This window comes from Ceratosolen solmsi, unplaced genomic scaffold (assembly GCF_000503995.2).
Source record: "Ceratosolen solmsi marchali unplaced genomic scaffold, CerSol_1.0 scaffold11, whole genome shotgun sequence".
Lineage (NCBI taxonomy): Eukaryota > Metazoa > Arthropoda > Insecta > Hymenoptera > Agaonidae > Ceratosolen > Ceratosolen solmsi.
The window spans coordinates 14,623,259-14,650,302 of record NW_011948416.1 but is presented as its reverse complement, the minus strand read 5'-3'; the positions used below and the strand labels follow the sequence as shown (position 1 = coordinate 14,650,302).

The 27,044-nt window shown below is 26.2% G+C and overlaps 5 protein-coding genes across 6 annotated transcripts in view; 3 read left to right on the top strand and 2 right to left on the bottom strand.

Moving 5' to 3' along the window:
- The first annotated feature begins 542 nt into the window (after positions 1 to 542).
- On the top strand, positions 543 to 8,284 carry Y-h (yellow-h). Of its 2 annotated transcripts, XM_011496000.1 has the most exons (5): positions 543 to 816; positions 3,800 to 3,951; positions 6,462 to 6,833; positions 6,937 to 7,186; positions 7,265 to 8,284. In XM_011496000.1, the coding sequence occupies exons 1-5, from the start codon at positions 597 to 599 to the stop codon at positions 8,203 to 8,205; spliced, it is 1,935 nt and encodes a 644-aa protein (XP_011494302.1). In that variant the 5' UTR covers positions 543 to 596; the 3' UTR covers positions 8,206 to 8,284. The 2 variants fall into 2 exon arrangements, 1 of the variants encoding a protein (XP_011494302.1); XR_912769.1 differs by lacking the exons at positions 543 to 816; positions 6,462 to 6,833; positions 6,937 to 7,186; positions 7,265 to 8,284 and adding an exon at positions 2,831 to 3,007 and having other exon boundaries at positions 3,800 to 3,929.
- A 4,427-nt stretch (positions 8,285 to 12,711) lies between these two features.
- LOC105359554 (ribosomal L1 domain-containing protein CG13096) lies at positions 12,712 to 14,044 on the top strand. The gene is made up of 4 exons (XM_011496167.1): positions 12,712 to 12,734; positions 12,795 to 13,001; positions 13,202 to 13,767; positions 13,857 to 14,044. The coding sequence occupies exons 1-4, from the start codon at positions 12,712 to 12,714 to the stop codon at positions 14,000 to 14,002; spliced, it is 942 nt and encodes a 313-aa protein (XP_011494469.1). The 3' UTR covers positions 14,003 to 14,044.
- A 316-nt stretch (positions 14,045 to 14,360) lies between these two features.
- On the bottom strand, positions 14,361 to 15,606 carry LOC105359395 (ankyrin repeat domain-containing protein 40). Its single transcript, XM_011495999.1, has 3 exons — positions 15,146 to 15,606; positions 14,784 to 15,064; positions 14,361 to 14,716 (listed from the first exon to the last, which is right to left on the bottom strand). The coding sequence occupies exons 1-3, from the start codon at positions 15,268 to 15,270 to the stop codon at positions 14,361 to 14,363; spliced, it is 762 nt and encodes a 253-aa protein (XP_011494301.1). The 5' UTR covers positions 15,271 to 15,606.
- Positions 15,607 to 16,697: 1,091 nt separating this feature from the next.
- LOC105359552 (uncharacterized) lies at positions 16,698 to 18,646 on the top strand. The gene is made up of 5 exons (XM_011496166.1): positions 16,698 to 17,163; positions 17,233 to 17,300; positions 17,374 to 18,026; positions 18,099 to 18,216; positions 18,331 to 18,646. The coding sequence occupies exons 1-5, from the start codon at positions 16,732 to 16,734 to the stop codon at positions 18,539 to 18,541; spliced, it is 1,482 nt and encodes a 493-aa protein (XP_011494468.1). The 5' UTR covers positions 16,698 to 16,731; the 3' UTR covers positions 18,542 to 18,646.
- Positions 18,647 to 18,982: 336 nt separating this feature from the next.
- LOC105359394 (protein split ends) overlaps positions 18,983 to 27,044 on the bottom strand; it is an 8,354-nt gene continuing 292 nt past the window's right edge. The window contains exons 2-3 of the mRNA XM_011495998.1: positions 21,510 to 24,475; positions 18,983 to 19,460 (exon numbers count right to left, since the gene is read on the bottom strand). Of these exons, the coding sequence (XP_011494300.1) occupies positions 19,292 to 19,460; positions 21,510 to 24,475 (3,135 nt within the window). The 3' untranslated portion in view covers positions 18,983 to 19,291. The remainder of the gene's footprint in view (positions 19,461 to 21,509; positions 24,476 to 27,044) is intronic.

The window sequence follows — 27,044 nt, the reverse complement described above, 5'->3', positions numbered from 1 at the left end:
TTTTTCTCTATAATATAGGACTTTCTTCTCGTTCTGTAATGAAGAGTCGTCTCGAGTGATCGCGGCATCGTCTTTTTATCACAAGTTTTTCTTTTTTTTTTTTTTTTATTTATTTTATTTATTTTATACAGATTAATTTCATCAAAAAATATATTTTCTCTTTTGAAAATTAGTGTAAATATTTACCGTTATTTATTCAATAAAGTTTATATTACTCAATCAAGATTATATTACAGCAGATATTTTAAACAAAAGTGTTTGTCTGTAATTTTATAAAGATTTATATGCTCAAAGAACGATATTTATCAAGGTTATTGAATTAAAGAAGATTTATTTGAAAAATATATTAAAATTAAGCAATCAATTAATAATTTTTATATTTTGTGATATTTGCGATTAAAATTCCTGCGCCCAAATATATAATAAAATAATCAGCGATCTGCAATCAGTAATAATTATAGTGTACATATTATAATTATTTTCGGTGAAGATTATTAATTCATGCAATAATTCAACTAAAATACTACATAAATAAATGGTTTACTCATTTGTCGCACGTTGTAATGTATATTAGAAATGATTTACATTATTGACGTATGATGGCTCGAAGGCAGATGTATTACGACGGAAAAACAATTAAAGATTGGTCATGTAGGTGGAGTACAGTCAAGGCAAATTTAAATACAAACCAATTTGATACTGAACATCACGATGTATCGGACTTATGGGACGATCCAAAGTCGTTTTTTCATTATCATCGAAAATTTGTGAGAAAGTATCATGACATACCACCATCAAGAACCATGACTAAGCCGAGTGAGTATTTCGTATATATATTTTTTCAAATAAATATAATAATAACTTATTATGTAATATTTCTTTAGATCAATTTTTATTTGTTATTCGATTTTAAATAATAATCCCACAAAATAATCAACTAAAATTGTAAAGATTGATTATGAGGTTTTTACATTATTAAATGATATTGTATCAATACAAATTAAAAGTTTAATTGTATTAAATTGGATTATAAAAATTTTGTAAGAATTTTTTCTTATAAATATTTTTGTTTTCGGTTCATATTGTAATTTTATTAATTTGTCTATTAATTTGCTGCAAACTTTATTTTATTTTTTCATCAAGTACTTTAATGCAATTGTCGATGAATAATAGGTATAATATAAATTGAAAATCAACACAATAATGTAATGAATTATAGTTAGAAATAATCATTTTTTATTTAATTTTATATTTATTAATTCATATTTACAATATTTAACTGAAACTACTAATCGTACTAATTAAATATTAATTAAACAGCTTTAGTTAGTAATCGAAGGAGGGAAATATTATGTAAAATATTTTTATAAAATACTGGCAGCATTACAGTTATAATTTATTCTACAAGACTTAAATATTTTATAATGAAGATATAAATGACAATACAATAAATGACTGATCTTCAATTTAGAAAAAAATTTAAGTTATTAGACTTTATTATCTTTGAATAAATTTCGGATTAGATTACAATGTGTTTATTAATGTAACAAGAAATACAAATGAAAAACGAGATTAGAAAATTCAGTAAGTTAATGTATATGTTAATTAAAGAAAACTTTCCACTCGTGATATAATTAAATAGAAAGATAAGTGTATACTAATTTATAATTAATAATATTATTTTACCGAGAGAATTGTAATTTGTTTTTAGAAATATGCTCGTTATATTTTATTTTATTATTATAATAAATATATTTATTTCAAATAAATATTATTGTAAACGAGTATATTATTACAAATAAATATACTATCATATACGAGTATATTATTATAAATAAATATATTAGATGTTCAACAAATGACAATTATTAATATATCATAGATTTTACGTACAAAACTAAAGTTATAAAAATGTTCATAATTGCGATTTAAAAAGTTTTTTCAAAGTATTTGATATTAAAAATCTTTCTATTTAAATCTTAAAATTTTACGAATCGAATATAAATGAATATTCATTTAGTTTCGTTAGAATTAATTTTTTCAGAAAACGGTTTAATTATTATAAATAAAATAAATTATTTTTTTACTAGTAGCCTTGTCTTTTAAAGAATCATTTTTGTTGTTTTTTGATAGATTTTTTGAGTAGCAGATGTATATTTAATTTTGTAAAGCATTTGACGGCATAATGAAATGAAAAGAGAGAGAGAGAGAGAGAGAGAGAGAGAGAGAGAGACAGGCAGACGGAGACAAAGATAGATAGTCATCAGAGATGGACAGACTAAGGAAATTAACGATGTTTCCAAATAGCAGTCGATTATTAAACACAGTTAGAACAGTCGACAGAGTGTAATAAATTGTTCGAAGATGAACGAAGATATTATTTTTGATTCATGGGAAGTTTCGAACGGCGGTATTCTTTAATGAGTAAATTATAATGCAAAGAAATCTTGACACTGGTCCCCCCCCCCTCCCCCGATCTATCTATCTATCCATCTTCAAAAGGGATACGCAATTGACTCGAATGCAGGTACTCGAAGAAACGGGATCATAGATTTACAAGTCGGCGTATGCATGTAACGAAAGGAAACATATTTCCGTGATTTCGGGTCGCGAATTGCGGTATCATCGCTTTCCCATGAACTCCGCGCCAATGACCTACGAGTGGCAATCGTCTATTCGTCCGCTTCTGCGGAGAGAGTCGCAAGACTTCTCAAGTATCCATTCGATCTGAAAGAGAGGGGCGGGAAAGGGATCGGACTACGCCGTTCTCCCGGACGTGGCGAACATGGCCACGACGAGCCCCTGAAAATGGTTGGCGCATCCTATAGTCGCATCTCTTACGAACTGAAGCGTAGACGCCTCCGCGTCGTTGCTATAGCCGCAGCTTCTCTGCCGTGATTTGTCCTATTTCACGAGTTACGAAAGCTAAGATTATAAATTTGGCGCCTCCGTTTTTATTTCCCCTCTTCGAGGAAACAACGACGAGCTGCGCTAACTATCTGTCCAGGTAGAATATTCATATAATTACAACCGCAGGACTCCCTTACCTTTATTTTCTTCATAAAGCTCCGGAATTGCTTATTGCCATTGTGCACGTTATATGCGAAATTGTCAATTTTACTTATGAGACGCAATAGGATATAAAAACGATATTTATTCCATCGTAATTTTACACCATATGACAAACTAGAATGAATATGTTGTCCTGTGGGCAATCAATCAACTTGGCAGACATGTAATTTGAAGAAAAAAAATTGTTCATATTCTCTTGGTCGGAATTTGATTTTGCTACTTTGCTATTTCATGCCTTAATCATTTGCTGCATTTGACATTCCCGCAATTTATTCAACAATATCAAATACACTCAATAATATTATTGACGAAACTTTGGCGATACGATATAAAAGATGTAGCATTATTATACTATGGAGTTTTTATTTAGTTTAGAGCTTCAAATTAATGCCAATTTATATTATCATTCGTTACGCCCGAACAATAACATTAATACAATTGCGCTCTGTTTCTACAGTGTCAAGAGTATGAAAATCCGATTCACGATAAAGCGCCACTAAACTCAATTGGTTAATGCGTGTGATTGTCTCGTAAAATCAGTGAAAACTTGGTAAAAAATGCGTAAGCTTGGAAAACGATGATGCATTGTTCGTGTTGAGGTATCGAGGATGATGATGACGGGCTTGATTAATACTTTTGCTATTTGACGTACACAGGCTCTTACGCATATTCAATTTTATAATCGACACAGGCAGTTAGCTTTTAGTAAATAGTTTTTCAATTTCAGAAATGGCGAATATCCTACCGTGGTTGATGACTATGTCTCTTCTAAGCTTTCGAGAATATGCAGAGACTGCTGGACCGAATGTTCAAATTTCGCAAGAGTTAGAGGCCCCACCACTACCACAATTATCCGTCTCGTCGGTGGACTTTATTACGGTAAATATAAAATCATAAATAATTGGTTTCTATACCCTGGATTATTGGATTATCCTATACACTCGTTTCATAATAAAACTATTGCAGCTAATGAGCAATTAAGTAATCGCAATTATTATTTATGTGGAACTGCATTTTCTTTTACTAATTAGTTTGCAGCAAATAAATGGCATTCTGATGTGGAAGAGCATAGGTGCAAAGAATACATAATCCAAGATATCACGATGCTATATCTGCGAAATCGAACTCCTAGTCGAAAATTTACTTAAAAGAAATTTCTGTGTGTTTTGAGAGAGTGAGCGTAATTTGCGGGCCGCTCCAATACTTCATTTCATAAAGATATTTTATTTGAATGGACCATTTCTTATTACAACGGAAATTTCTTATATTTATGCATACGATGCAAGTTTATTATCGATATAATAAACTATAAATTATTAAAAATATAAATTTAAAAAATAGGAATGAAAAACTTATAATACTTACAAACTACTTATAATATTAATACCTTATAAAGTTTATAAATATTACTATCAAATAATATTATTTATAAAACATAATCATAAAATTGTGAATAATATATTTATAAGTAACAGTATAATATTTTCAAAAGCTACTAAAAAGGGCAAGAAGCTTTAATTTTGTAATAAATTTATATTTTACTTCAATACAATATTTGTTTTTATAATATTATAGTTACGAATAAGGTAACAAATATTTATCTTATTGAATATCATTTTGATATTGTTGATTGACGATAACAATATTGTACAACATTTCTTTTTCAACAATGCGTTAACAGCTATTGGTTATGTTTTTATTTTTATTTTCTCCAACATACAACGAAAAATATTAACTTAAACTTATATTTATTTTTCAGGCTCGGCAAATTAATTTTTATTAGTTAATTCATTTTTAAAATAATTATAATTGCGACGATTTGTATACAAATTTTAATGTAAGAAGAAAAATGGTGATGCAATAAGGTCTTCATAATTATATAATTTTATTTATATTAATTCAACACTGCTTACTTTTGTATATAGCATTTTTCTTGTACTTTTCTTCTTTTCATTTTTTTTCTTTCTTTTTTCAACATTCCCTTTTGCCCAATTCAATTTCGTTTAAACAATTGTATTTTCATGTCCAATGTCTTTTAGTTATCAATTTATGATTTTAACTTGTTTAAATTTTTCTTTTCTGTAAATTAATCAATACTAATTTTCCATAAAAATATAAAAATTAAAAAGTAATAAGGATGGGCGTATTATGGAAACTGTACATTAAAAATTCAATATCACACACATGTAATATATAGTACATAATATTTTATCGGAAAATGGATCATGTTGATCAATAACATATATTTGTCTATTGGATTAATTAATATAATTATTGTCGCCATAGCCTATATCGATGAATGTTTTGTTATTATCAAATACTATGCTCCCTGTAATTAATGTCCTTTTTTTTCTTATAATTGAGTAATATGAAAGTATAAAAAAAATTGTTTGCTACTATTAATATCATTATTATTTTGTAATCCTCTAGGCTTACTTCCAGATATTATATTATTACATTTGGCAATTTATTTATAATAATAAAATCGGAAATAATGGAAATCAAATTTATATGTTAAATTTTATATATTATATTCCATCATCAAATACTAGAAAAAGAAATAACGACTCAAGTAATAGAATATATTCATTTTGTGTGATTTCAAATATTTTCTAATAAATATATTATCCATATATTCGTACAAGTTAATTTAATATTTATATAAATTATAGACCAGAATACTAAAATGTAATAATGAAATACAAAATATTGTATAATATGAATGTTTCAAATACTACTGCATACAAATGATCAGATAAACAACCTTTTTTCTTACATAGAACCATACATTATGTGTAAATAGTTTTTTTATGCTCCTGTTATCACACTATTTTCCATGATTTATATGAATTATCATAAACGAATGAGTTATTAAAAAACTTTCTATTGGTCTATATTATTATTATTTTTCGTTTTAATTTTATTAGCTTTGTTGAAATAATAAAAAATTGACGTTTCCAGTTAATATATAATAAAATAAATAAACAATCAATAGATAAAATATATAATAAATTATTACTGTATTTCGTGTATAATTTTAAAATGATTAATAAAATTAATTTTATTTAACATATGAAATAATGAGACCTGAACAACATAGAGTTTAAATTTAATTAAGACAGACAGTTCAATGATTGTATAATATGTACTGAATTTAAAAAATGGATTTATTTATTTTAGAAAATATGAAGTGAAATTATTATTTTGAATTCCCATAAATTTTTAAAAATATTTATGATAAAAAATTGTTCAGAAAATTTATCAATAGTTCAATATTATTTAAAATATATAATTCTAATTATGCATGTGCTTCGTAAGGATATATATATATATGTCTATATATATATATATATATATATATATATATATATTGCTAATATGTTCTAAAGCCATCAACGTCTTCTTTTGATGATCCGGCTTTTGGACAAGAAGAACCGCCATTGAATATGAATTGCGATCATGTTAGCAATCATAATTACGAAAATTCAGTTGGTCAGACAATTACAGGGAAACCACATGGATTTCAAATAGATCCAAATTTATTGTCAACTCAAAATAACCAGTTAGGAAATAAAAAAAATGAACGAAACATTCATGTTTTTAACAACGGTGTAAATCTAAATAATATTTTACAATCGTCTAAGGTTAATTATGGAAATCACGCGAATGAGAGCGAACGATTTTATAATCCAGAACACATATTTAAACCTTCAAAAGTATCTGATTTTAAAGATGAATACGCTGGGCCAGCTATTCAATTGGTAAGTTATACATTATCATAAAATACATTATTATACATTTATTCATTATTTAAATCGTATCGATATTATTGTTTATTTGATGACATTATTATTTCAATTATAGGCGTTTTCGTGGAAAACTATAGATTATGAATTTGACAATGAAAATGATAGAAACAGTTTAATATATGGTGGAACCTTCATTCCTGAAAATAATCTACCACTTGGGTTAGAAGTTTGGAAAGAAAAAATTTTTATTAGTCTACCCAGATGGAAAAAAGGTATTCCTGCGACACTAACAACTATTTCTAAAAAATCAATTGACAAGAGTCCTAAATTGAGGCCATATCCAAGTTGGAGATGGCATCATTTGGGTATGATTTTAATGAATTATAATTTAAACAAATTATTTAGCGTACAAATTAATTTTAAAAATATTCATTTTCACATAGGCGATTGTCAAGGATTAACGTCTGTATTTAGAATGCAAATTGATGAATGCGATCGTTTATGGGTATTGGATTCTGGAAAAATCGACATTACAACCGATCCAAAACAAATTTGTCCACCAACAATTTATGTTTTCGATTTATATACCGATGAATTAATTAAAACATTTCAATTGCCACAAGATCAAATTAAAGAAGATTCATTATATTCGAATATAGTTGTAGATGTGAGAAACAATCAATGTGATCGGGCCATTGCATATGCAGCTGATGTGTGGCGTTTTGGTCTTATAGTTTATAATTTATTCAATGATACATCTTTTAGAATTCAGCATCACTTCTTTTTTCCAGATCCTTTATCTTCTAGATATAATCTTCATGGGCTTGAATTTCAATGGACAGATGGACTTTTCGGTATAGCCTTAACACCCGTTGACGTTAATGACGAAAAGACAATGTTTTTTCATCCAATGTCGAGTTTCCGAGAATTTGCTGTGCCAGTTTCAGCGATAAATGAGAAAAGAAATGCGGATAAAAACTTTGATAAATTTGTTCCAGTTGGAAAACCAAGAGCCAAAGATTATGGACACTCATCTGGTTCAGCGATCGATAGAAATGGAATAATGTTTTTTAACATGGTAACGAGAGATTCAGTATGGTGTTGGGATACTAGAAAGGAATATATTCCACAAAATTTAGGAGTTATTGGATCAAGCAATATTTCATTAGTTTTTCCTAATGATATTAGAATGGATCACGAAGAAGATCAAAGTGTATGGATTTTATCAAATAAGCTTCCTATGTATCTGTATGGTTATATGAATGAAAATGAAATTAATTTTAGAATTTTAAAAGCTAATATTAAGGAAGCAATTAGAGATACTGTTTGTGATCCCAGTTATATTGTGCCAGAGTATATACCTGGATATGATGTGACTTGCTAAAATCGTCTCATTACTAAAATATGTAAAATATTAATGTGTATTAAAAAGTTGTAATTAATATAATTTTAAATTTATACATTTTAAAAATATGGGAATGACTGGCAGTAGTTTATAAAACAATTAATAATGTTTAAAAAATGATGAATATGACTTTATGTATGGTACGATCCTTCAGAAAATCATCTGCATATTTTTTTTTATAATCATATAGTTTTTACTTAGTTAGTCATACCTAGTATATTACTTATACAGAAAGTGAATAATTGAGCAATCGTTTAATTACTTATAAATATATATTATATTAAGATAGTTAATTAAAGAAATATTTAATATATATTTATAAATAAATGCTTCAAATAAATAACGACAAATAAATAATTAATGATTAACTTGTTGCCATTTAATGTAGGCACTGAAATATGCGATTTATGAAATATTCTTTTACGAAAAAGTTTTTATTATCTTTTTAAAAAGTGCTTTTTCCCTTATTAACATTTTTATTTAATCAAAACATCTTCATTAATTAATTTTTTTTTATACTTCAATACTTCTGTATTGATATTGAATTATATCGTTTAAAAACACCTGTGAGATATCATTTATAATTGTCATAACCTTTTTTTTTATATTTATAATTGCACATTTATTTAATATACTAATTTTATTTGGATGATAAATTAGATTTTATCATATAAAATTCAACATCACAATTCGCATTATTGATTTTCCATAATATTTGAATTATTTCAATATTCAAGATTGTATTATTTAATTTCAAAATTTAAAAAAGTAATATTTTTGTAAAAAATAATCATTAAAATATATTTGTGTATCAGTGAAACATCAATTAACTCTATTTTATAATTCTTAACCAATAATGTTGATATTTTCTATCCTGTTTTTATGAATTAAATTACCATTAAATAATTAAATAGTTAAATTGTTCGGTCCATTAAAATTTTATAAATTAAATTAATTCATTGAATTAAATTATTAAAATTGATTTTTGCTAAAATTTATTTTTAATAATTTGATTATTATACGTTAATTTTAAGTTACAATATATCCATTATATCGACATATATTTTTATTTCAAAAATATTCTGAATTAGTCAATAAAAGTTTATTATGTTTTACTTTGATCAAATTGACTTGTTTTTAAATTCATTAATATGTTATTCAAATTTATATTGAAATCATTAAATTATGAATCTCATGATTTATAGTTAAATAAGAGAGAGTTATTCTATATTATCATATATATGATCTATTATATTATATATAATAATATAATTATATATAATAATATATATAATATATTACTATATATTATCATATAGCATAGATAATTAAGTTTCGACGATGTAAACTGTGGCATAATATTTTATATAATATTTCATATTTTGTGTTACTACATTAAGCAATATTATATATTCAGCAAATTAGCAACGAATAAAAATGCAACATTTTTATTAGCAAATCATTGTGTTGCATATATTTGAAAACATTAATTTTTTTTAGCATTTTAATGTGTAGCCTCAGATACATTAGTTATTATAATATCACAAGTTCAAATATTCAATTCAATTTATTTAATTTGCATCCTAATGAGATTCTCTATCACATCTTTATTAAATGTAAAAGAAACATTCAGTCATCTCAGTATAATCATTAATTTAAAAAAATTTTGTAACATCTTAATTTTACTAATAATGTGACTGATGATCTGTGGTCAATAATTATTTAGAAATAATTATTTAATTTTAATCTTTTCAGTTTTAGTTATCTTACTTTTAATGATAAAATTTGTTTTATTTCAGTAAAATCTGTCTCTTATCAAACATATATTATAATTCTTTTAAATTATTTCTTATTAAATTAGTAAATTTTTAAGTCAAAGATGATAATTTTATATTACTTTGCAAATGAGTAATCTTTATTTCATTATTTTAAATTATTAAGTATTTTTTATAAATATATTGGAATATTTGGAAGATTTATTCATATATTTTTATTAAGAATTCTTTTTTAGTTCTTAATACAGTATAAATTGTTTTTAAATTTTATTATTTTTCTTTTTAATTTGTTATTAATATTACGAATAAATACAATACTTGTTAGTAGCTTGGATTTTTTTCTTAATGTAATCTCCATTTTGAAAATTATTTTTTGTCACTAAAATATTCTAGTATTCTAAATATTTTAAAATTTGAAAACTTGTAATTTTCAAATTTATAATTTTCTGTATATTATTTTTTATTTCATCAAGTAGTTCGATCTTAAAATTTGTTTGGACATTATTGAATGAAAACTGACATCTGTCTATTTGATTTCAACGTTCATGGAATTTGAACGGTTTGTAATACAATATAGAACTCAGATATTAATATTCAATAAATTACAAGAAGATAATAAAAATTATAAGAATATCAGTTGCGTGTGTTTTATTACTAGTTTTCTGCATCAAAATAAATAGTTCAGTTGGAAATATACAACTAATAGATTTTACTTTTATTGACATTTAAAAAGATTTTTTTGTTTATCGTATGATAAATTTTAAAATCATTATGAAACATTACTAGATTGTTTCAAATAATTAATATAATGGATTATTACATAATTTTGATTTCTATATGGTAACTTATAGTATTCTATCAATTAAAAAAGAATTTAGGAATTGAGTCAATAATGATTATTTAAGGGCTAATTGACACTACAATGTGTATTTAATTCAAAAAGCTTGATATATTTATTTATTTTAAGAAACAGATAGAATTTTTCCATTATTAAAATGTTTAAAATACACTTTTTATCCTATAACATTTAACATATTTTAATATACAATAAATTATTGTAATATATTCTCACTTTAAACGTACGAATACATTAATTAATTACAAATACTTATAAATGTAAACAATTCGCTTTAAATAGTAATTTCATATATATATATATATATATATATTAAAATTAAATTAAAAATTTGCTTTTAATTGTAATAAGATATATTTAAACAATTGAATACTATTTTTCTTTATCTTTATGATTTAGCAATTACATTTAAAAAATTTTGGAATTATTTGCTGAAATTTGTTTTGCAATTTGCATCTATGAAGTTTTAAACTTAGGAACACTTCCTGATGTAAGATTTAAAATCCATGATTGACAATTTATATTTTCTGAGACATTTAAAATATATTTATTATATGAATACCTCAATAAATATAATTATTCTGTAAATTTATGGTGGTCAATCGATAATTTTTTTTAAATATTCGAAGATGGGCATCTGAGAAAAGCAACGAATTTGATTTATTTTCTACAATCGAAGTATGATTAATTAATTAGAAGAAAAATATTTGAATAAATATTTTTCATTTTGTTTAATAAAAATTATTTGTATTATGACAATAATACAGCATTTCAAATTCTTGATATATAGAATTTCTTTTTCCATATGATTCATATTCCATAATTCATTTACTGTTGTGTAAACGTATATAAGGTATTGAAATTTGGAATATGAAGAAACGTTTGTGGCGACGAAAGTACGAGATACAATCTGTATTTTTTTGTACATTTCATTCTCTGAGAAAATTAATAATATTAAAGTGATATTTTGTAAATAGTGATATTCTAAAATGGGTATAATTATTTTATATATAATGAATGTTTACTCTTAATTCTAATTACTCTAGTCGTTTAATTTTAAGTTTATGTTGTGTGAGGTTAAGTATTTCATACCATGCTGTTAATTTTTAAATATTTACTTCTTAACAAATCTGTTTTACGTTAAGTGATCTTAAATAATTAGTACATAATAGTATAGAAATTCAAGTTGAAAGATTGTATTAATAGTAGTAGAGAGAATATTTTTATTATATTTCGTAAATTAAAATACTTTTTTATTTGATAAAATAATTTAAGCACGCGTACATAGATATGTAACGAAACTTATCTCAATGCTAAATGAGGCGTAATAAACAAATTATTTGTATTGCAGGAAATATTTCTCATATACGTTGCAATCGAATCTGTCCAAATTGTATATAATTTATTTCTAAATAATAATATACAATTGAGCTATTTTCCATTAAAAGTAAGTAATTTTGTTATAAATTAAAAAAACGTTTTAAACTACTTTCCTATATTATATTATTATCTTAATTTCATATTGTAAGCTCTAATTTTTAATTTAAAAATTCTTTAATTGCATGATTTGAATATTAAGTATTTAAAAAATGTTGTGGATTCATTATCGTTATTACAAAATAAGTATATTTATTGAGGTTTTATATAAGTACATACCAATTTGTATAATTATGATGGAATTTATTAGAATTTTATTTTATATTTTAAATATATTTTAAATATTTTAAATATATTTTGACAAATTTTTATTTTACAGAAAACATATATTTTAATTTTTTCGTAATATAATTTATTTTTTCTAGGTTTACTATTAGACAAAAATTTTCTTCCCTTGTTTAAATGTCTGTTGAGAAGATGAATTCAATTTTACCAAAGAAGTATAAAAATAATGTGAAGGTAAAAGATAAAGAACAAAAAAATAGTAAATCAAAAAAAAGAAAGCTATCTAATCTTAAGCAAAATCAATTAGGAAAGCGAAATTCAAAAATAACAAAACAAGAAATTATAAATTATATTACAATACTATTGAAACTGACAGAAAATGATGATGAAAAAACAAAAAGTCTTTTCGACGCAGAAAAACCAATTTTATTAATGATTAATTGCGTTAGAATTCCTAAAGTACCATTGCATCAAATGCGAATGTAAGTATTTTTTTTATTTTTTATTTTTTTATTTGTAATTGTTTACTTTTAATAATTTTAATTATACAACATGATTATTCACTAATGTTACCAATGGATCCTTATGAAAAATTCTGATTATTAAGTTTTATGATACATTAGTTTGCTAGAATTAGTTTATATTTTTATAGATATTGTTGCTTATAAATTTATTATTTTAGAGCTCTTCCACATTCGTTAGTTTCTTCTAATGATGATGTCGCTTTGTTTGTAAAAGATCTAAAAAAAGGCAGAAGAATAGATTATGAAAATACTGTATATCATTTTGAAAATATATTACAGCAACATGGTTGCACACAAATAAAAACTGTTATTCCTATGAATCAGGTTAAAACTGAGTATAGACAATTTGAAATGAGACGAAGACTTTTAAATTCATATGACTATTTTCTTGTTGATGGTAGAATTTCTGGGCATATGGCTCATTTATTAGGTAAAACATTTAGAGAAAAAAGAAAACTACCAACTTCTATTCATATGGATAAAAAAGATTTAAAAACAGAAATTGATGTTGCACTTAAAAAAACAAGTTTGCAAATACATGGCAATGGTAATTGTTCTATTACTAAAATTGGTAATGGTTCAATGGATGTAGACAAAATTGCTGATAATATAATAGCAGTAATAAAGCATTTGAAGAAAAATTTCCCTGGAGGTTGGGAAAATATTCGCTCTTTAAGAATAAAAACTCCACTAAGCATCTCAATACCTATTTATATTACTTTAAGTAAGTATTCTTAATTGTGACATATATATATATAGTAATTTTTAAATTTGTTTACTCTCAAGTAATTTCTATATTATCTTTTTAATTAGAAAACAAAAATGATATTGAAATTCCAACAATACTTCCGAAACGTCCAAAAGCCTATAAAACAGTTGAAGGAGAATTGTCTACTTATAATTCTAATGTTACAGTTATTGTATCACCTGATGGCACAGTTAATATTAAAAAAGAATGATGCCAATGTTGAATGTAAAAATGAGATTGAGCCAATTGGAAATAAAATTAATAGTTAAGATATTGTAATTTAAAATTGTAAATAGTAATATTACATTAAATCTAAGTACTTATTTTATTTAATAAAAGTCTTGTTCTTCATTAAAACTGTAAATAATGTTTTGTTTTTTGCAACTAGTTAAATATATAAATATATTTAAATAAACATTTTATTTTTTATAAACATATACAATTTAATATATTTTAATGTATTTATATTAATATATAATAAGAAAAAGCGACCCTTATAATGTAAAAATTAATCTGATTACTTAAATGACAAATTAATATTTTAATATCTAAAATACTATTTACACAATTTAATATAAAATTGTTTGATCTTTTTTTGATATACTTTGATAATTGTTAGTTGGAGTTATTGAAACAGTATTTCCATTTGTATATTGGGTTTTATGTCTTAAATCATTAGTAATATTTATAGGTGAAAATAGTACTGCTTCTATTTCTTGAAAATTTTCTAATCTTTGTACATCTCTGTTTGTTCTAATTTTTGTGTTTGGCAGTTTTCGAAGTCTAACTATTTGCGAAGGATTAATTTCTAGTTCATCACAGCACATGTTGATTAATTTTTGGTATGTTAAATCGTTTCGCTTAACATCAACTTCTATAAAATCAGAATCATCTGTATTTGCTATTCGTAATTTCAGCACTATTTCTATAAAATAAATATAATATTAGAACTTATTTTTATATGTATACTAATAAAAAGAAATAAAAAATACCTTGGCATATATTATCAATATTTTGTTGAAGGAATTCTACATTTGTTTTACAATTTAATGAAGTATTCTTAACAAAATTAGGAATAAAATCAGGATCTTGATTAATAGGTGATTTAGGTGAGTCAGGTACATCGTCCAATAATTTTAAAATATAAGGATTTGTAGAAAGTGATCTTGGAGTTTCACCGTACTCAGATTTTATATTTTTATCTGCCCCATTTTTTAACAAAAGAGCTACAGCGTCTATATAATTCTTTTTACAGGCCCAATGAAGTGGTGTCCTAGGACAAAGCAAAATGAATTTTTAATTTATCATAACATATGGAGAATTATCAATGAGTTTTACTGTAAATATTCCTCACCATCCGTTAATTGCATGTCTAGTATTTATGTCAATTCCAATATTTAATAGTTTTTCTATTCCATTAGTATCACCCATGCAAGCAACATATCTCAATTGTTCTTCGAATATTTTTTTTCCATCCATATTTTAGTATCAAATAAAATTTGTAATTGTAATAATCTATGTGTAATTGAATATTGTTTTCAATTCTAGTTAAATCGATAATTTGAAAGGATGTGCATTTTGTAATTTATATTATTTATAAAATGCTTATTTTATGAATAAAAATTAATCCATGACAAGAAATTGTTTATTTATACGTATGATTTTGGGATTGACAATTCTTGTAAAGTACATAAATATATTTTTTGTGAATCGTGCGCTTAGACTTGGGGAGTGAGTTGTGGACTGGATTTGAGGGAAATTCCGAGTATTAATCAGGACTACCAATACAGTAACAGCAGACTGGATATATTATAATTCATAAGAGTTCAATTTTTCAAAATATGTTTATAAAAATAAGTGTTTTGCGAATGTAAAAGCTTAATTTTATTTATGCAAATAAATTATAATTTAAATGTTCATGAACAATGCTTAAGATTAAAAATCTAATAAACGTGTTTGAATTGGGTTCCACTCTGTTGCACCAAAATTTCACTCGTATAGTTTCACAGGGCGCAAGTTGTTTCTCAATTCTTTCTAAAATTTAATATTTTTAAAACTTATAAAAAAAATTAGTTTTGTCGCTATTGATTTTTTTTTACACTTAATTAGTATAAATGTAGAATTTAAATTAAAAATTTTACAAAATTGTCCTTAAATAATGTCCTATATTTACTATATAATATTATAATATATAATATTATTTCCTATATAATATTTGCGAATGTTTTGTGATTAAAAGGAGATCTTATTCTTTAATGGAAAAGGAATTATTTGTGTATTAATTTCTCAATATCATTGAAAAGTACATCACAATTATATTTTTCTATAAGAAAGTAATGTTATATAACCTAAAATATTATTTATTTTTGTGTTGTAAAGAAATGTAATATAACCACAAATATATATTTTTGTTATTTAATGGGACTCAAATTTTTTAAATACGTATTTACAAGCGCAACTAATTTATTCTTTTATAATATTGAAATTTTATTAATTTTCAATAATTTCCAATAAATCCCAATTATTAATAATTCTAATATAATTAAACATTATATTTTACAAATAATATGAGGATTAAATCATTGATAAAATTGTCAACGCCTTTAAGATGTGTTTTTCTATCACGAAAATACACTGTAGCTGTAAACTTACATTATGGCAATAATCAATTCAATGGTTAGTATTGTTTTTACATTATTTAAAAAATTAAATCTACTTGTTTACACGTATTATATTTTAGAAGTAATTGAAACATTGGAAAATAAAGAGCATAATAACAAATTAATAAGGGAATTAAGAGTCAATGATATTAATGTTGATCTTCTTAAAATCAATAATAAAATTGATTATAATTATACTATAAAATGTTTAAAAATGCTGCAGATATATTATAAAGAAAATGGAATACCATTATCAAATTTAAGAGAAGATCAAAATTTTATGAAAATACTTTCGATTGTCAACAAACAAGTCATGCATTTAGATTCAGGTCAAGTTATAAATTTAATTAAAATGTTTCATTTGATGGAGGTTCCTAGTTCATCAATTATTATGCAATCTCTTATACAGTCGATTAGACTTTCTATAAATTTTTTAAATTTGCATGAAGTATATATTTTAACAAGATTAATGAATAAAATGGAACCAACTCATTTGAGTCATGCAGTTAGATTGGCTTTAATAGAAATGTTCAAAGTTCAAGTGCATTTACAACTTAATACAGAGAGAATTCAAGAATTAAAATCAGCATTAATATATGCAACAACTTATGTAAATGACGAGTCAGTACTAGAATTCATAATCGAAGCTATAGAAAGTAATAAATCGCCAATTGACCTTAATAGCTCAGTAATTTTGTTATTAAGATTATTAGATTTAAAAATTCTACCAAATAATTTTTCCAAAATTTTTAACAGAGTGAGCACCGTTATTACGGATAAGATAATTTTACTCGACAATTATGGAGTCATGACAATTTTTAATAATTTATGTATACAAATATTAAAAGGGTATTTAAAAGATATTTCATGACATTTATTAATAATGATAAATACAATATTTAATGATAAAATATTATTTTAGGAACAATGAAAGTTATAATTCTCGGTTGATAGATGCAATTGTCAATGTGAGTGTAGTTCATAACTATGGATTACAGAAATGGTTAACAATATTAAATTTGTTAAATAGAATCAGACATGTAAATATACAATTATTAGAGCATTTATTAAATTACTTTTATGAAAATCCATCAGTTTTTGCAAAATTTCATCCAACGAGTTGTTCGCTCATCATGTCAGGCCTAGCTCATGCCAATTATAAACCATTACATTGGAATGAACTTCAAAATCTTTTAGTTAATTATGTATGGGTACCTGATAACACATCGTTGTATTCTTTTGTAATTGATTTAGCAGCACTAGATTATTATAATTCAAACATATTACAAAAAGTTTTTACCGATTGTAGTACAACAAAAGTTTTATCCGGAAATTCTTGTAGGCTTTTATACAGATTATATCATAGCGTTAAAGCATTATGTCCAATATATTCTGGACCATGGTTTTCAAATGAGACAATTCATTTTCTTAATAACTGGAAAAATCAAAAAAGTCATCAATTGCTCAAGTCTACGCATTTAAATTTACCAATACTTCCTGCATTGGAGGAATTTTTAGGCGGCTCTGTTTATGTGAGAAATAATATAATAATAAATGAATTAGAAGAACCTATTGGTAATTTTTTTTTTTAATTCTTAATCGAATCGAACAAAATAAGAGTTTAAATTTTATGAAATTATGTTATAGATCATTTAATACTTTTACAAGATGAACATCCAATTGATATGGAATCTATATTAGTAAATGACGCATCAAAATCTTTTTATAACTTAGAAGATTTTGTTATTCCTTCTAATAGTAAAAGGTGTGTTTTGATTTAAATAAAATTATATTAAAATATAAAATATATAATTATGATTTTATCCATGTATTAAAATCAGAAAATATATTTATAAAAAATCTTGTGTATTATTTACAGGGTCGCAATTGTATTGATAAAATCTAAAACTCAATCAAGAAATTTGTTGACATTACAACCATTAGATTTATTACGAATTAAAATTTTAGAAGCAATGTCATTTAAAGTGATACCCATATTTGAAAATATATGGACAAATATGTCTGATTATAACAGAGTTTTGTATCTACAATCTTTGATCAAAATACAAAAAAAGGAAATTTTGAGATAAGTAAATATAAAGAAGATATGTATTTGTTTTATATTATTTTGTTCTAAAGGAATTTGCAATCTGGATAGTCTATTACGTTTGTCAGTCAAACCAATTAAAATACTTTTGCGGTTTTAAAATTTATCCATTAAAATAAAATTGTAATTATAATTATAAGATATTCTATATATAATAAAAATAAAAACTTATAAGAACTTTTTAATTAAAAATTGAAAATGTACAATCATAGAATAGTTAATTATACAATAATTACAATAGTAAATAAAATAGTAATAAAATTATAGTATACATCATTGTAGAAAAATAATAATTTTTTAATACTAAGATATAAGGTTTTTAATAAAAAGTACAAATTTTATATATTTTGTAGGATTATATAAAAATTTATTATTTATAAAAAGTATAAAAATATTTTAAACATATATACAATCATACATTACTAAAATATCTACATTCGAGACTTATTTATAAAAATACACACATTTAGAGTTTAGATGCCACTATTATACAGCGTAGTGTCTCTCTTCCCTCTTACTTCCCCGCCCGTTCGCCTTAAATTATCAGTATTAATCGCGACCTCGACGTCGATTCCCCTCTTATCGCGGATCGGATTTGTTGGCACAATTAGAGTAAAACATTAATTTTATCACCCGAGCATGGATAAAGAGCCAAGAATTTTACATAAAAAGATTTCTTAATTATTTATTTTGTAAAATTGTGTAGTTTTATGGTTTTATATTTTTTCATAACTCAAGGAGCTCTTGGCAAAACATCGATCATAGGATTTTCGTTGATGTCTGAATTGCTCTCTGCTGCGTCAACAAATGCCGTCGATAGATCACCGGCGAGTTTGCTTACGCTTTCAGATGATACATCGTACATAAATATCTCCTTCTCAGTCTCGGACTTATCGGTCGGTCTAGGCAAAAAAATTTATAATTATCGGTACATATTAGCAATTTTGAATAAAAGTTTATTAATTATAATTATGGATGCAGATATTCTATATAGGCTTATTGATATTATGTATATTCACAAGTAAATGAATAATTAATTTAAATATACATTTTTAGTAGGACACGCGCAATAAATGTGTCTATTTTATGAATTTTAAAAATATTATTACACGTATATTGGTAATTCATTAGCTCGTGCGAGCAGTATTGCGCATAACAGATATCTTAAATATCTTAAAAGGTTTATTTGTAATATATCATTGTTTGCAAAGAGATCGAGTTTTATAAAATCGAAATGCTTTAAGAGATATGAAAAATTTACATTTGTAGGTCATTGTATATATTCATTATATGTTTTAATATATAATTTTATTTTATCCGTTAGTATGTCTAAACAGATTTTTATAATTATTGCTTCCACTTGTATTTTCTTATTTTTTTAAATATGAACGTTAAAGAACATACTGTTTGTTCCCAGCAAATCTAAATGCAATTAATTTTAAAGTAAATGAATAATGAAAATTTATATACTATTAATGTTATATATATTTCGAAACTTTTGTCATTAATTATTTGAATTTAAGAAATTTATAGAAAAAAATTAATTGTAACTTTGATGTGCATTCGTAAAGTACGCACTGTATTTAATTAATTAAATATTAATTGTTAGTAGATGTTGAAAAATAATGTACTAAATACTGGATCTATGTGATATAACAATGAAACGTAATTTTGTAAATAAATTTTTTACTAAATTGCGAAGCAATTTTAATAATAATTATGTGAGAATAATTTTGTTGGCGAAATTAAGAAAATTGTAATTTGCAACCGAATGCACGAACATAACATTTTTCACAAGACTTATTATATGGATACTGTTATTGGTTAATTTCGACTGCTTTCTTTTCTAAATTAAGCTGAGAACCCTTTGTTTTGCCAGCATCAGTTAGTGAAAATTAAATTCGAGATATAAGATTATCTGAGTAATCGCGAATGATTAATCTTTTAAGTATATGTGTAACCGCCAAGACATTTCATTCAGTAGTCTCGCGTGAATGTTTCAAATTCTCAAAGTGATTGTATGCTTCAAGCACCTTATAACTAGAACAGGAGTTTTAGCGCTAATTGGAAATAAAAATTCTCACTATATAGAGTTACTGAAAAATAATGTAGCAATTTGTTATAATTGTTTTATATTAAATGTAAGCAAACAGAAAAATTGTAGACCAAAACATAAAAACTAAAAGCTACAATACCTAATTTGGATTCTTATCTTTTTCTAATTGTTTAGCAGCGATATCGATGACACTATTAAGAACGAATGAAAAGAATTAAAAAATATGCTGCTAATGTATTTATAATTAATAATCATAATTCACAATTTAATGATGGTATTTAATATATTGCTTAGCCTGTAATTTTATCGTGTATATTTAATATTTGTATTTTTCATTTTAAAAATATATGCCTATTTTTGGATTTTTACACACATATAATTATAAAATATCGATAATTTTAATGTCCCAACATATATATATATATATATATATATATATATATATATATAAATTAGTGAAAGGGAAACTAGTTTTATAATTAAGAATAATTTTAATAAATATAGGTTGATAATAGAATATCTGCATTTTGAGGCTGTAATGTAAATAAAATACCAATATAATTGATTATGTCTTGCTGGCATGTAATATTATAAATAATTGTATAAATAACCAATAATATATTAAACGTTTAATAAGATTGTAACACATAAACATAAACGTCGGAACGTCAATTATTTTTTATTTAAAAGAATATTTGTAGATCTAGAATTAAAGTTTAGTGTTTAAGATAAGTGAGTGGAGAAGTAAAAAAAAAAAAAAAAAAACTAAAGGAATAAAAATATTAAAATGAATTATAATTTAATTGTTATAAATAAATACCATGCAAGTAGTATTTGTTGACACAAGCCACAAGCAATAAGCGATACGATGGAGGCTAAATGATAAATGACTTACGTTGTGACAAGAAGTACAACCGACTGTCTCTGAGGCTCTGTCTGCCTTTCCTGATCGAGCCATCGCTTGTAATTTTCGGCGGACGGCTTCTTCACAAGTAGCTTAAGAGAGTCCCCGGTGAGAAAGCGGATTGCTTGTACATCGTTCGCGACCTTCCGATTTTGTCGTGTTAATTGCTCTGTCTCTGGCTGAAAGTTGTAGTCGACAGGTGCGAGCACCACCACCGACGTTATCTTTTTGCCAGTCAATTCTGGCACACTGGGGATCGGAAATGAGGTGCCACTCACTTTGAGCGGAAGGTAGCGATTATATTGGCCGCTGCTGTCATCGGGCTCGCGTTCTCCCACGGCTACGGGACTCAGTCGTGTTGCGTTACTGCTAATGTGTTTATCGGCGATTGTCTGACCTTGCGCTGTGTTGGGATCAAAGCGAACTACTTTCATCTCGACACCTCCCGGTCGCAATGTGATCTCTTCCGTACGGACCTGATTTTCGCTGCGGAGGACCATATTTTTACCAATGCTCGAGGAAGACGCCGTAATCTGGACTTCCGTAGCATCTTGCTGTTGGTCCACGATTTTAGGCCGTTTAGAGATTTGGGGAATGGGTTCGCTGGCCGCAGTTGCTGCGGCACCTCCTGCTCCGTAGAAATTCGCTAAAGCTTCAGGCGGAAGATCGCCGATATTGATGCCGCCTACTTTATCGTAATCGAGAATTTGAATGTCGGCGTTGCCGAGGATACCTGAACTCAACAGTTGTTCTCTTATGTCGTCAGGAACTTCGTCGGGGAGGTTTGCGATGTTTTCTTTGATTTTCGCCTCCTTCTTTGGCGACAAAGTTGTTGTTGTCAATGGGGTTGTAATGGACTGTGTTGTTGAAACAATTCTTGATTTTGGCGTTGATGAATAATGAATGCTGCTCGAGGTGGGGACTGTATATTTTTTTGAATCGTCCACTGTTTTTGTTGTCGGAATAGCAAAAATTTTGTCATTATTATTGAGGATTTTACTTTGGAACGTTGGTCTTTCTAAAATTGGCGATTGTGTCAATGATTCTTGGATTATTTGCTGTTGAGGTCTTCGAAAATTTTGAGAAAAGAACGTTTGTTGATTTTGATATTGTGATTGCGGCTGCTGTTCTTGCTGTTGTTTCACAATATCATCATTATGTTTTTTATTTTGCTCAAAAGGTATTTGTTGTTGCTGATGCGATTGTTGCGCTAAATTATATTGTTGTAACGATCCAGCTACTCGATTATTATTAGTTGATTTTACTGAAGAAGTTTGTGGAGTTTCGGTATATTGGGGGTTAGGTGGAAATGGACCCGGATGTAGAGGATTTTCTCTAATTGCATAATGTTGTTCTAGTTTAGGAATGGCTTTAAGAATTTCTCCACCAAGTTGCTTTTGCGGTAGATTTGCATAGCTTTGCTGAGATTGTTGAATCCGTCCAAAATTATATTGTTGCTCTTGTTGCTGTTGCTGTTGCTGTTGCTGTTGCTGTTGTACATTCAATTGCTGATCTTGCTGCTGTTGTATGTGCAATTTTTGTTGCTCAAGTTTGCGGCGCTGCTCTAAAATTCTATATTCTTGTTGCTTTTGTTGCTCTTGTTGCTGCTTCTGTTGTCTCTGTTGTTCCAGCTGTCTTTGAAGTTCTAGCTGTCTCTGTTGTTCAAGGTGCCTTTGCTGTTCTTGCTGCTTTTTCTGCTCATGTTGTCTCTGATCTAATACCCTTTGTTGTTCTACGTATCGTTGTTTTTCTTGTTCTCTTTGTTGTTTGTAACGAAGTTGCGGGTCAAAATGAAAGTTGCTAGGTGGCTGGTTTGGCGGAAGCTGTTGTTGAAAGTTTTGTAATTGAGTATTTTGATGTGCAACAGGAATTAATTGTGGTGGCCCAGGTTGTTGTTGATGGTTAGCATTCAAATGGTGAGGCGATACAAAAGAGTTAAAAGGTAATCGTTGTTGAACTTCCGGTAATCCTTGAATCGTTATAGATGGTCTTTGTTGTTGTGGTCTTTGATTGGAATGAATTTGCTGGTACTGATTTCTAATATGTGGAGGTACGGATTGATGGAATTGCGGTTGCAAAGAAAAATTTGGCGGTATACCCGGTGGAGGTGAATTTGGCGAGCCTAATAATTGTTGTTGAGCGAATGGATTGACAATGCGTTGTTGAGAAAATGTTGATGGAATGTGAGGCGAAATGGGTTGAATAGGAGCAAAAGGTCCATGCGGTCTATTTGAAGATCCTAGAGATGAAAAATCTGTTGGCTTACTTAAATTTGTTTCGCTTGGTGATCCTTTGTCGCTGCGTTTACTGTGATTATTCGGTGGAACTTGCTCTGTGCCGAACGTTACCCGTATTCCACTACTTCCAGAATGATAAGTTTCGCTATCAGGTCGAATCACCGCACGAAGAGTTGTCGATGGCTCCGGCAATGACGGAGTTACAGCTTGGACGTTGTCTGTTAAATATTTTTCACCTTCGGAGTTTTCTGAATTAATTTCCTCGTGTTCTTCAACTGGAGTCAATGCTGGTACTGGGGTATCGTAAACAACACGTGGTTTTTCGTCACCGTATTCTTGCTTTTTTTCATACTTTACATAGAAAACTTGAATTGGTTCTTTTTTGGATTTTGATATGGGTGGGACAGTAGGCGGAACTGGCGTCGGAAGTGATTCATTCGATTCTTTTATAATAATTTCAATGATCGGTTCTGGTTCAGTGGGATAATAATTATAAGGCGATTCTTCGTAATATTCGGATTGGTCATCGATTTTTGATTCTGCTAAAGGATTGTACAATGGATCTCGTTGAGAATAATGAGCTATTGGTTCCATCTGCACAGCATATGGAGGTGGACGGCCATTGCGACGTGAGTGAAATGATAAATGTTGTCTTTTATCACGGCTCTTCGTTTCATCTTTCTCGGCATAAACTGCGAGGACGCACGCCAGTATTACAGTCTTTAAAATATAATTATAAAGTTTAAAAATTTATTAAATTCCTTAACTATGACAAAACTTTTATAAATTATATATATTAACTTTAATTGGAGATTATTAATACTTAGTATAATCTACTAATAAAAATATTATAATTTCTTACTATTATATGCGTAAGATAATACGAAGAATTTTGTGAACTTACATGCATTATGTGCGATATCAAAATGTCACATTTTTAAATAAAAAAAAATGAATGCACCGTATCTTATCTAATCTGATTGTTATTGTTATTCAGTTAAGAATGTACGAAAAATCATTAGAAATTTAAATTCTATTTGTACACAGTTTTATTAAATATTATAGATAAGTTGTTAAACGACGTACGCTGAAAGTTTTTTAATTTAATATACTTTGACTTATAAGAGAATCGAGTGATTTTTTTCGTTCATATGATAATTACGAACATATAGTTGCCTAATTTCTTATTTCATTTTTTTTTCTATGTGGCGCGATCACTTTATACTTTAAAATAATGTACTATGTCCACGTTATTATTCATAATAATTTAAATGTCATACTCATTTCCTTTTGTTTGTGAAAGCGGACCGGATATCAAATTATACACACATAATACATATACAAGATGTCACATTGGTATATATAAATAACTAAAATTATATTTCTTAATATTGATTCATTTTAAACTTAATTTAATTTGAGTATAGAAAGTTGAATAAGAATTTTTTATTGAAATAATAATCATTTTAAATACATTGAAAATGTTAAACGAAGTTGATGAGACTTTCAAGGTCAATGGTGAGCATTAAACTTGATTTATTACCGAAGTTTTAGCGAAAGTAGACATTTAACCTAATGCACGAGATCTATTCATGGAATTTTAAATTATATCCGGTTAAGAAGCAAAGCATCTTTTCATACGACGAGGCTATGAAAGACGCGAAAGAATAAGAAAAAGTGGAAGGAAACTGTTTTCAGCCCAATGTGAGAAAAGAGATTTTAATGTATTTGACTCTTGATCATTGTATTATTACTCGTATTTCTAAATATAGGATAAAAATATTTTTTATTACTCATTCTTAAATAGTGATTTAGAAATTTTTCATTCGAAATATCTTTAAATTTTGGATCTTACATTATTCCAATGTAATGATAGAAAAACTAAGTTATTATTATTCATTTGCCATTATTTAAATAAAATGAAAAGTTAAAGAATTATTGGTTAAATGAAGGTATAATTATAATAAATTGATTTATAATTACTGTATATAAAGTTAAATAAGTTTATAATGAAAGATGATAAAACTGTTAATTTGAAGTGCATGGAAATTCTTTCATATTTCATACAAATAATTTTTAAATTTTACGAAGATATATGAAGAAGAAGTCAATAAAAGTATTCTACATTCTATATAATATGCATTTAAATTTATAATTTAGTTAAACATTTGTATCTATAAGAATACAATTTTCTAATTTTTTTTTTTTAAGAATCAAATTGAAGCTTAGGGGCTATTTTTATTTTTCCAAGATACACATGTAGTTATTTTCAATTATTCTCGATGCGTATGTTCATGACGTTCCTATTTAATTACACGGATTGGCCTGATTTCCAGATGAGGTATTCATATAACAAGGAAACCGTTTATCCGTGCATAGATTATTTAGTTAATTCAGCTTAGTGACCTAACCCTGTAATGGCATAAAGAGTACGAAATAAGATAACGAGAAGCACCTTGGCGAATAAATATATAAGTCATTTAAGAGAGAGAGAGAGAGAGAGAGAGAAATAATTTAATTAAAGTTTGAATTTTTCTCTTTCATTGAATGCGATTCCATTGCTTTCATGAACTTTGAATTTTTATTAATAAATATAATTGTGTAGAAACGATTAGATAAATATTTGCGAACAGTTTATTCGGGATATTTATTGTGAAGCATGTGAAGTTCAATTACAATTGTGTAATAAAATCATATGCATTAACTATAATTATATTTTTGTATATGAAATTATGGGGCAAATAAAAAATATAATCAAAAGGATAATTTATATATATATATATATATATATATATAAATTTCCGAATAGATAAAAGTATATAATTAATATATTGTGCGAAGTGTATATTAAATGGTTATTGGCGCGTGTTTAATAAAAAAAATTACACATTTTGTAGTCACACATTATATAAAACGCTTACTATTGAATAATTTATGATATTAACAATACAAGATAATAAGTTATCTAACAATTAATAATAATAATATATTATTATATATTAGCGTATATAAAGAATTTATTTATAATTTAATACGATAGTTTTAAAAAGATTTTTAAGCTAAAGCTAAATTATATTTCAATACGTCTGAGTTGATTTACTGCCATTATTATTAAACATACTTTCGAAAGTAATTTTATATTCCGATATACTTTAAACAAATGTGATCTTTGGCGTAGTAAACGAGAGAGCGCAAAAGATAGGGATGCATTAAAGCTCTTGGGATAACAAGTTGGTGCGAGCTTAAGAGATGAGGGATCATTGAGCGGCAATGTGAAGCGGGGAAAGTA